Source organism: Pinus tabuliformis, chromosome 4_1 (assembly GCF_031772625.1).
Source record: "Pinus tabuliformis cultivar Carrire ecotype Pingquan chromosome 4_1, CPIR1, whole genome shotgun sequence".
Taxonomy (NCBI): Eukaryota; Viridiplantae; Streptophyta; class Pinopsida; order Pinales; family Pinaceae; genus Pinus; species Pinus tabuliformis.
The window spans coordinates 966,414,994-966,427,118 of NC_142303.1; the positions used below are offsets into that span (position 1 = coordinate 966,414,994).

Genomic DNA, 12,125 nt, shown 5'->3' on the forward strand with positions numbered 1-12,125 from the left:
TAATACAAATTGCATTCTATCCTTCCATGCTATGTAATTCGACCTACCTTCCAAGGCATACTCGAGTCTCAAGCCAAGAACGACACTCGTCAACCTTGAAGTATGATATGAGTTCTATTTGCACCTACAACCTCGAACATCAAACTTTGAATTCTCTTCTGAGTATATTGTTCACAACTCTAATACCATTTATATATTTCTACAAAACCATTTCTGATACCATGTTGAAAATCTAATGTAGTTTAACCCAATAATGCAATATAAATCAAAGCAGAATACAATAACCTACTTCTACTATCAATTTGCATAAGCTTAAAGATCGAGGTGAACAATATAACCAGAAGAAGAAGAATTAATGCACAATACACATGAAAATACTTTGGGGAAAGCCTCAGCTAAAAACCCCACAATCTGTATTATCATTCAAGGTGGAAATACATATGAATTATACAAAGCCTTAACTCTCACAGCTAGCTATCTCTTAGTACAATCTACATAGATGCTCACAGGCAATCTTGGCTTCTCTCAAGCCTTCCTGTGTACCCTCCAAGCTCCCATTTCCTTGCATTATTCCTCTGGGATGATTCTCCTATGACCAAGTGGAAAACTTCCTCCAACCAAGTGGAATACTTCCTCCAAAACTACAATCCTTATGCCTTAAATCCTTTACTGCATGCACTAGTTTTTTCCATGCGAAAACACATGCAACTTATAGTACATTGTCCTTGACATTAATCTCAACTGGGTCTTTCACATAATATAGATGCATGAGTTTTTGAGGAGGGAATATTCAGTTAACTAGAGTAGCACTAGTGGATGCATTAATGCATCAACTGACTATTAACTCTCTATTATTTCCTCATACAATTTGGAACTAATTTAACTGAACTTAACTCAGTAAACTAAGTTAACTAATTACAACTCAAATATAACTCAATCTTATCTCCTTGATTTAAGGGATAACTCTTTCATGACTTCAGAAAGACTTCTAACTTGAATTTATCCAACTAATTAATTCAAAATGAATTAATTAATTATTTCCAAGTAGCTGTTAAGACTAAATTCGATTTTAATTCACAATTCAATTCAAGGACAAATTAAATTGCAGTATTATTGTTGCCATATTTCAACACATAGGCTCATTTCCTGTCAAGAATAGACCGTCATTATATAAAACCAAAATCAAAGCCATACCTTGGTCCACTTTTGAAGTATAGGTTTTGATTGATACATCATCCTAGATTCAACAAATAACTACCAATGTAGACAAATCAGGCTGAGGAATCTTGCTTCATACAATGCTTTCTGCAAACATAACACTTGACCAAGGAAATATGTTTAGCCTTACACAAATCAATATTGTGCAATCAAATCAACTATGTCAAATTATCAAAGTTTGGATATCAGATCAAAATTGATATCAAACTCATCAATAACACTTTAATGAATTATTTGGACTAGGTGACTGGTAGAGATCATTTCCAAATGTCTAGTTACAACACTATCAATCAAACTTTATCAATCCACACTCATGAGCATAGCATGAACAATTTTTGCTACTTAATATGACTGGATAGATCGAGGACAAGTCATATAAGTGTTCTCACAAATAAAATCGCACCCCCACCCAAGGGGACACGTTGGGTCTGATATAACCTTTATCTAATAGTCCTTGAAGATACATTTTTAATTCTGTCAACTCTGGAACACTCATTATGTAAGGAGCTTTGCAAACTGGAGCAACTCTAGGGATCAATTCTATAGTGAAATCAAGATTCCTTCTGGGTGGTAATCTCGGAATATCTTCTTGAAAGACATCCTTAAATTCTTTAACAATTGGGATGTTGCCCAAGACATATATTATATCTTTAGAGTTAGTATATCCTACCTAGATTGCGTAAATATTTTAGCCCTTACACATACCTTTCCCTAATTGGTGAGGTGTAATGGGTCACAACTTAACTTCTCTTCTAATACACTGAATTTCTACTCTATTGCCATTATCATATAGGAAGTTAATTGTTTTTCCCTTACAGTCTAATATGTTCCAATGTTGCTCTAGCCAATCCATACCTATTAATACATCATAGAAATGTAATGGTAGAAAATTTAAATTGGTTTTAACTTGTTGTCTCGGAGATTTATTTACACGGTCATATACATTTTCATTAACTCTTCTCTTAGATCCTGTTACTAACAGGACCATCCAAGGATTCTTGAACTTTGTACTTGTCAAACGACATAAATCACTACTCTTGGGTTAACATAGCTTAAGCTTTCACCCATATCTATTAGAATGGAAACAGGGTCGTTGGATATATTACCTTCCAGTTCCACCATCGATGGATGTTATTCTGCATGCTGATCCTTCCACATTGTGTTAATCCTTGGTATTTTCCTAGCCATATCACGAACAATAGAAGCTTCTTGAACATTCGCAACTAGTTAAGTTCTCCCTCAATGGAGACATTTTTTTAGTAATGGGGTTCCCCACAACCCCAACGCTGTAAAGGAGGCTTAGGAACCTGATTAGTTTCCATCTTGCCAGATGCTTCGGTCTGTTTCACTTCACCTTAACGTCTATAGCTTTGTTGATTCCTACCTACTGGTCCACCTGATCCTTTTCGACCTGGATATCTGGTACTAATATTTTTCATGCTCTTGCTAGTTGAGAAATTTCTTTACCCTTTCTTATTTGTCCAATTTTTTGTGACGTCGCCCTTCTGTTTCATCTGCCGATAGAAAATTCGAGCCTTCCGAACAACCCCATCCATCATCCTAGGATTGTCATATTCCAAATTTTCCTTCATATAAATCTGTAAATTGTTGATGAAGCATTGGAATTTAGCCTTATCTTCCTAAATGAAAGGAAAATATCCCAACATGGAGGTAAACATAGCTATGAACTCATCCATTTGATGTCCCAATTTCAGGTCATGAAACTCTTTTGCCTTGTCATTGTAGAACTACTCATTCAGATATTTGTCCTTAAAATGCTTATGGAATTGTCCCCATGTGACCTTTTTCTCATCAATTTCCCTCACTATTTTAATTTCTTCCCACCACAAAGTGGCCTTACCCTGCAACTGGTATATTGCTAACCATACCTTCAAATTTTCATTGTATTGACAGATTTGAAAGTATTTTTTCATGTTGATTAACAAAGCCTCTACCACTTCCTCAACCTCTCCATTGTATACTGGTGTCCTGATCTTTTCAAATTCCCCTTGAAGTTTTGTTTTATGTCTCTTAAATCATTTTTCACCAGAAAAGTTATTAGATTCTTCTTCACGGAAAGTTCACCCTCCCTTAGACTTTGGATGTTCATCTTGCTATATATGTGACTCTTTTCTATTTTCCTTATCCTAAATGGGATTAGGATTCCTTTGATTCTGCCTGTCCGAAAGACTATTCATAATCTTTTCCTGCTGCAATCGTAATATTTCATTATCTGCTCATAAGTTCAACATCTTTGCTAGTAGTTGTTGGACTATTTCTAGTATTGTTCCCCGTAGTGCAATATTTTTGTTCTGATTTGGCTCACTCAACTGTACCAAACCTCTCAGTTAGGTCCAATTGTCCCTCTAGAGGGGGCATATACTGCCCCTCATCTCACAATGTGTCAACCATCTTCCTCTGTGTGTCATAATTACTTTTTTTATTGAATAATCTTCCTTTCTAGCCTCAGTGTAGCAACCTAAGGGCTCTTATACCACTTGTCACACCTACATGACCTAAGTATAAGGTAATGAAAGAAAATTTACATTCATACTAACTTTTAACTCCTTAGCTCATCCAAATTACCATAAAGGTCTATTCAATATAATTCGGAATTAACTCAAGCAACACAATCATGCCATAAACATTTGATTAATTACATATATACGTCTGATTATACTACATATATTTAATGGGAATAAACCTGACAGAAATTGCAAATCTAAATTTGGACTTCATGCTACATTTCCTGACAATTGTTGTGAGATTTAACCATGGTAATTACTATATGCTCTCATATTTAATTTGGATGGTTCTCAAACCCTCAAGTTTCCCTCTAGGTGCATGTCGATCCACCCTCCACTTGGCATCCCTTCCATATTGTTTCCCCGAGGCAGCTCATCAAATGCTCGAGAGGGAAGACATGAGGGTTAGTGTACCTGCCTACTTGGTTCATCATGGACCATCCTCGTTCTTATTCCTTGCATCTGGAGAAATGAGCTCAACTCTTCCGTAGTTCTACTATTCTCCACTCAGAAAATCTATATGGTCCTACTATTTGAGGTTCATGTTGAGATTTCCTTGTCACTCGATGGCTGGTACAGGGTATTGCCGCTGCTCAGCACTTAGCCTACCCCCGTCACGTCATCGCACTTGCAACAAAATCTAGGAATCCTCATTCACTTATTCATTTTTGGTCTTTTTTGTGGCGTCAGAGGTGAATATCGAGCTTAATGTCTATCTCGTTCTATTTGTAGGTTCCCCAATCGTAAACTTTCATTGTCCGCTCATAAGTTCAACATCTCTGCTAATAGTTGTTGGACTATTTCTAGTGTTTTTTCGAGTAGTGCAACATTTTTTTTTCTGATTTGGCTCAATCAACTGTACCCAAACCTCTGGGTTATGTCTAGTTGTCCCTCTATAGGGGGCATATCTTGATCCTCCTCTCACAATGCATCAACCCTCTTCCTCTGTGTATCATAATTACTTTTGTCATTGAATAATCTTCCTTTCAATCCTCAGTGCAACAACCTGAGGGCTCTAATACCACTTGTCACACCTACATGACCTAAATATAAGGAAATGAAAGAAAATTTGCATCCATACTACCTTTTAACTCCCTAGCTGATCCAAATTACCATAAAGGTCTATTGAATATAATTGCAGAATTAACTCAAGGAATACAATCATGCCATAAACATTTGATTAATTACATATATAAGTATGATTATGGTACAAACATTTAATTGGAATAAGCCTTGAACATATTACAAATCTAAGTTTCGACTTCATGCTATATTGTCTGACAATTGTTATGAGATTTAAACATGGTAATTCCTATATGCAATCATCTTTAATTCAGATGGTTATCAAACCCTTGAGGTGCCCTCAAGGTGCATGTTGATCCACCATCCACTTGGAAGCATTTCCATATTGTTTCCCCAATGAAGCCCATTAGATTCTCGAGAGGCAAGACATGAGGTTTAGGGTTCCTACCTACCTGGTTAATCATGGACCATCTTCGTTCTCATTCCTTGCATCTGGAGAAACGAGCTTGACTCTTCCCTGGTTCTGTTATTCTCCATTGGGAAAATCGATATGGTCCTATTGTTTCAAGTTCATGGTGAGCTTTCCTTGTTGCTCAATGGTGAGTACAGGGTATTGTCGCTACTTAGCACTCAGCATACCCTCATTAGGCCACCCCACTTACAGAAAAATCTGTTAATCCTCATTCACTTATAAATTTTCTGTCTTTATTGTGGCGTCGGAGGTGAATATCTAGCTTAATGTTTGTGTCCCTCTGTTTTTAGGTTACCCAACAAGTTTTCGAAGAGGTAGGTAAGGTTCAGGGTCCTAGAGGATGGCTTGGAATGAACGACTCTCCACCTTGAAGTTGGCAATTGCGTATGTTCCCTTGTGGCTCTCATGAAATATTATCCCGTTCATGCGGAAAAATGAATAGCCTCTTAATGCGTTTCTTCATAACAGATCCTCAGAGGTTTTGTGTTTGCACTTCAAGCTTGTTAATGGATCTAAGGAATAATTCAAGTTCCTTTTGGCATTTCACCGAGGTTTAATATTTGTTTTTAGGAGGGTTTCACCCTCGGGTTTATCTCTTCTATCAAGCATGTATATCAAGCATGATTTATTAGTCCTTTCCGTTTGAGATTCATTGCTCTGTATTTCATATTTGGTTCTTTTCGATTGTAGACCTGCTGTTGCACTGTCAACAAGGTTAACTAGTCAGCTAAGCTATTGATGTTTGCTACACATTTGATATTATTGAAGCTATTATCATTTTGTGTGTTATGAATCAATTCAGTTACAATTAGCGGCTACCTTGATAACAAGGTTTCCTTTCTTTAAGGTAAAAGTCTCAGATTGCACCTTCAACCACTGGGAATCGCCTCCTCGATGTCCTAATGGGACAGGCCAAAAGGTAAATTCAGTGACTAGGTTCGGTGATTTCCTTACTATGGCTTGAACGTGACTCAAGTTTGCTACTCACAATGTAGATTTGTTTGGTTTAGGTTCACGGTGCAATAGAAAATCTCTCACGGTTAACTATTCTAAATCAACAAAATTAGCCACACTTATTCTTATATGCATATACATGTTTTATATTCATTAGCATTAGGATACTGTTACCTCTTTGGGGTGCCATGCATGGTTGTTCTTTGTATTTAGAGGGTATTACTAGTAAATTGAAGAACATTACTTGCAGGATGTATTTAGAGCGCATTACTAGTAAATTGAAGAGCATTACTCGCAAGGTGCATAACCGTAACAAGAATCCATTCACAGCGCTATTTTTATGTACAGACCCCACCTTTTAATTAAACAATTCTTTAACAAGAGTAACGCACCATTTAACTCAACAATGCTATCTCCAACAGTAACAGGTTTTCCATCTTATTATCAACAACATTGTCTATAATTTTCCCTTAACAAGTATTAACATACTCGCAAATACAAATTGTTGGTCCATACCAACCATAAACCTCTACTGCTAGCTAACTTCCATATAAGAAAGAACTACAAGAAATCTTTTTTAAAGAAACAACCAAACCTTTATTTCTTTCTATTCATAAATTAGTTCAAAGTGTCACACATTATTATGAACTTATTCTATCATAAGAAACAATGAGTAATGTACTTATATGAAATTCCTCAGATGATTAAGAGTTTGGAACTAGAATGAGACGAGTCTTCCCTTCCAATGGAACTCCCAATTACGTCTCTGGATCTTCTTAGAAATCAATCTGACTTGAAAAATTTCCACTCATCCAAACCAACTCTGGAAATACTCTACTTTCATGTATCCTTCTTCTTCAAGTGGTTCCTCCCTATGGTACCCAACATCCAATTCGTCCCTCATGAGCCTTTTTTATCCCAAGGACTTAGAAGAAAGCAACTGAATAATAAGTGCCTTCAACTGTTTCCAAAAATTTTCTTTATATTATCGTGGAATCTTCAATATATTTTGACTCTAAAAATTCCTTATTATCTGTTGTAACTGTTCATGTTTATATTTATTTTCGTAATTACAAAAATTTAAAATAAAAATACTAACAACAATAATTTGATTTCATTTTTTACTTCCACATGTGGGCCGTTACATATTTACATGATCAAAAATATTAATTAAGAAAAAAACTAACCAACTTATATGAATTTTGAAGTTGAATTTATAAACCATTTAAACTCATCATATTTATTTGACTATAACATTTAATGGTTTTATGTAAATAAAGTAATATATAATATTTCATTAAATAATCAAATACTTGCATCTTATTAAAAAAAAAAAAATTGATAATTTAGAATAATAACAATATTTTTACTGATAATTTATATTCATCTATATAGCATAGCATAGCTTAATATAATTTATATTAATGTAATATTAAAAATAAATATAAAAATCTAACATAATAAGATCTTCAAAATATTTTGGGACATCACAAATTTTATTTAGAATTCAATTGAATTTATTTATTTAAAATTTTAGTTGCAATTTACGTTTATGAATTTTATTTTAAATTAAAAGAAAACTATTTCTAATATAATAGACTTACAATAAATACAAGGTTATAGAGTGTGTATCTATTTGGTCAAGAAATTAGCAAGTATACAAATGTTATGAAATAAAATTAAAATAAATTATTTTGATTTTGAAATGAGTTATGGTTTTTGGAGAAATGGTATTGAGGTATTGATAAGTCATGGTAATGGTTAATGATATTGTAACAAACCGGGATAACAATAAACACAAAGTTATAGATTGTGTACCTATTTGGTCAAGAACTAGGTATGTATAAAAATATTACGAAATAAAATTAAAATAATAATTTGATTTTGAAATAAGTTATGGTTTTTGGGCAAATGGTATTGAAATGTTATGGTAGTTGCCCGTGATATTGTACAAACCCGATAAACAATAAACACAAAATTATAGATTGTATACCTATTTGGTTAAAAACTTAGTGGGTAAATAAAAAAACCTCATAACAATGTATTGTCTATCTTAAAAATAATATTAAAAAATAAATATTATATATATATATATATATATATATATATATATATATATAACAATACTTTACTTTCTAATCTTTCGGGTGTGCACACCACACATTATAGCAATAAATAAAATTAAATAGATTGATTATATCCTTTTATAACCATAAATGAAACTAAACCTACTAATTATATATTTTTTAAATATATATATTTTTTTTGTTAATAGGATTAATCTTTATTTTATTATTTAAAATTAAATATTAGGTCCATCTTTATTTTATATAGATAAAAATAATAACTGTTTTTATTTTAATTTAAAATACAAGAATTGTTTGGCTGAAAACCTACTTTTAGGTTTACTATTTAGTATAAGTAGTTGAATATTCTCAACAGAAAGGCAAATTGAATTTGTCTTAACAAACATTTGCCTTGAGAGTTATATTGTGTTGATGGTGACTATTTAGTATAAGTAGTTGAATATTCTCAACAGAAAAGCAAATTGACTTTGTCTTAACAAACATTTGCCTTGAGAGTTATATTGTGTTAATGGTGACTCGCCAATGCTACAAATAGAGAACCGTCTTGGTAGCTTGTGATCCAGCAGAGAACTGTCTTGGGTAGCTTGTGATACTGAAGCTCTGTAAGAAGAGAACTGTCTTGGGTAGATTGTGATCAAGTAGAGAACTGTCTTGGGTAGCTTGTGACACTGAATCTCTGTAAGAAGAGAATTGTCTTGGGCAGCTTGTGATACACAAGCTCTGTAAGTCTATAGCTAGAAACAGTGTATTGGAAATCATTTGCAAGACATGGGTGATGCTGATAGATCAACTGGTGGAAAAGCTTTTAATGGAACTCCAAGGATACGTGGGAGGGCTAGTCGAGGTCAAGATATGGATCCTCACAGTGTAGATAAACCGGTGAGAAAATATTTTATTTTTCCTCTGAAATCTTTTAGTCTGGTGAAGGTTTTGACGTTTTTGCTAATTATCTCGCAGGAAGGGAGAGACAGAATTGGACAAAACTTGAAAGCTTTGCATCAGCTTGTTCCAAATGCTAATAAGGTAAGTAAAAGAGGAATTCCTAAATATTAGTGATTGTTTTTTTAAGTATTCCTGTTTTATATAAGTAATAGAATAGCAAATCCATGATGGTAAGAGCATACCCTGATGATCTAGAAATGTATTTGTGAATGAACACTGTGACTCTTTATTACTAGGCTCTTAGTGTTTTTCATAATTTCGGCCCTACCTCTTTCACAATTCACCTTCCACGAGATATTTGACATGAAAACGCCCATGGTGAATGAACTTATATGAATCGCGAATCAAATTTGATTAGAAATGCTGGGTGATTGACAAAAATTCTCGAAATTATATTGTATTCAGTTGTTTTGACTATGCAAATAATTGTAATTATGTTTTTAATCTCAGTATAATAAAGTTTCAAATAAAGTTGATGGCCTCCACCATTCTCCTCAAATTATCTTCTATAAGTTGATAAGTTCGGCACTTATTCACACGTGGCTCTAGTCCAATTCTGACCAAAACTATGTATTTCTGCGAAGTATTCCAAGCCTGATTTCTTCAGTTCAGAAATAAATTCATGACACTGCAAAGAAACTAATATATATAAATTGAAGGAGATAACGATTCTCCATAATGCTATGGGATCACATAGTCTTGGGGATCAAATGGCAACCCACTCATTGCCATAGATGGAGACAAATTTGTTAATATTTGTCTGTTGTTAACTCATGTAAACTGTGGAATGCTTATATGCATTTACTGTCATTCAATACATGGAATGTTGGTGATTGATAAGAATCCAAGGTACTGGGTTGTTTGAAGTTTTTGATTTTCGTAATTGTTTGTTCTTTATATTTTGGTAAATGATTGTTCTTTAAATGATGGAAAGATTGTTGTTATATATGCAGACGGACAGAGCATCGATGCTGGATGAAATAATTGAGTATGTCAAACTTCTGCAGATGCAAATAAAGGTTGTTATGAAATCTCTTGCAACATTGAATTTCTGCAGCCTATGATAAGCTCAATTCTTGTTCTCAAAGCTCAGCTGTTCTGCAGGTTTTGAGCGCGAGTAAGCTTGACAGCAATGTTGCAGCTGAGGTACAGGCCTGATTATTGATTTTTACTAGCAATAGAAATGTATTCTGTTACTGGAACAGTGACGTGTGTTTTACTTTGTTGGCTGATGCTAACTTTTTTCGGTTTGCAAGGCATCAGCGGGTCTGCTTCAACCTGGTAGCTCGCTATTTAAGGAAGGCCGAGAGTTTGAGCACAATATTGTGAAGTACATGGAGAGGGATATGAATGGAGCTACGGAGTACTTACGAAGTAAAGGGCTCTGTTTGATTCCAGTTGCACAGGCAAGGGCTCTCTTTGATTCCATATCTATTGAAGGTCGAAACCCAGGGCTCGGATCATCTCGGGCTTCAGATTCTATAACTAATGAAAGTCGAAACCCAGAAACTATCACTAGTCGTTCAGGTGTTCTTGGAATGGGAGCTGCTGGATCTGGCAGTGATTTAGCTTTAAAGGGAAACAAAGCAATAAAGAAAGGAAAAGAATTAGTTCCCACCGATAAGTCAGATGAAGCAGATTCTCTGTGATAATATCTTGTTTGTGCAAAACTATGGAAAAAGAATAGGGAAGGTATCCTCAGGCCAATAACACACTTTTACTATATGAATTTTATCGAATTTTAATAGGATCTCGTACATAAATGGAATGTATCGCAGTTCAGATATGAAATACCGTAGGTTGGAACATCTCGTTTGGAATTTTGGCAATGTTAATGTCGCTTGTGATTTAAACTGCAATCTCTCTCCCAACTAGTTGGAACATCAACTAGTTGGTTGTTGCCCATCTTAATTCCTTGGAAATGGCACAGTAATAGATTCCTTTCTATCAACGACGAGAGAATATTATAGAGAACTACTGTTGAGGAAATGAGACATTTGATTACACTTTCTATAGGGTAATTTGTTACAAAGACAGGTTAGAAAAATGTATTTGAGAACAGTAATAATCAACTGAAATCATTAGGAAAGGATTTAGGATTGACATATATCTAAGATTTCAGATAATAGATAGTTGACATATTTATATGTTTATTTCAGTTACTCTAGTCATTTTATATATGAACTTGCAGTAGGTCATTGAATAGGAGTATTGTAGAAGTGGAAGCAGTTGAATGAATAAATAGTGTTTTTCAATGGGAATAGATGCACTTGAATGAATTAATAGTGTTTTTTAATCACGTATGGATGAAAAATATTAGATGAAGTTAAATGTTTTCAAATTCAATGTTATGCTTAGCACTTAGTTATGGTTTTTCTATTGGATTTGAGGCTTTTAGATTTTGAACAGTTTGATGACTAAGTGATATCTATTTCTTTTAAATTTTGATATTTCAATGTATATGAAGGATTTATTTTATATTTTTCTTTCACTTACCATATTTATCAATTTTTTTTATATAAATTTGTTTTTTGCAAAACATTACCTATAAGTATCAGGTTCATTATTTAATTTATATTAACTCATATCTATTATATGGATGAAATACAAAAGCTTAAGAGACTTGAATTTTTTGAAAGTGTAGAACTATTTTAAAGTATAAAATTTCAGGAATAGTTTACATTGCCACACATTATATATATATATATATATATATATATATATATATATATATATATAGACACACATTTACTCAAATTTTCTAGTGACATCATTTTGTAGATGATCAATATTATGTATATGTGTATGTTGGAGATGAATCTAATCATTTTCAATTTTTTATGTTTTTTTAGTTTGTTGAGAACACAGTTCATGTTATTAATTCTTTAAAATTGACACTAGGAA

General features: G+C 33.6%; 1 protein-coding gene across 1 annotated transcript; it reads left to right on the forward strand.

Moving 5' to 3' along the window:
* The first annotated feature begins 9,047 nt into the window (after nucleotides 1-9,047).
* LOC149179370 (transcription factor LRL2-like) lies at nucleotides 9,048-10,870 on the forward strand. The gene is made up of 5 exons (XM_089422438.1): nucleotides 9,048-9,158; nucleotides 9,237-9,302; nucleotides 10,175-10,209; nucleotides 10,310-10,367; nucleotides 10,478-10,870. Exons 1-5 carry the CDS (start codon nucleotides 9,048-9,050, stop codon nucleotides 10,868-10,870), a joined length of 663 nt encoding a protein of 220 aa, XP_089278564.1.
* The last annotated feature ends 1,255 nt before the right edge of the window (nucleotides 10,871-12,125 follow it).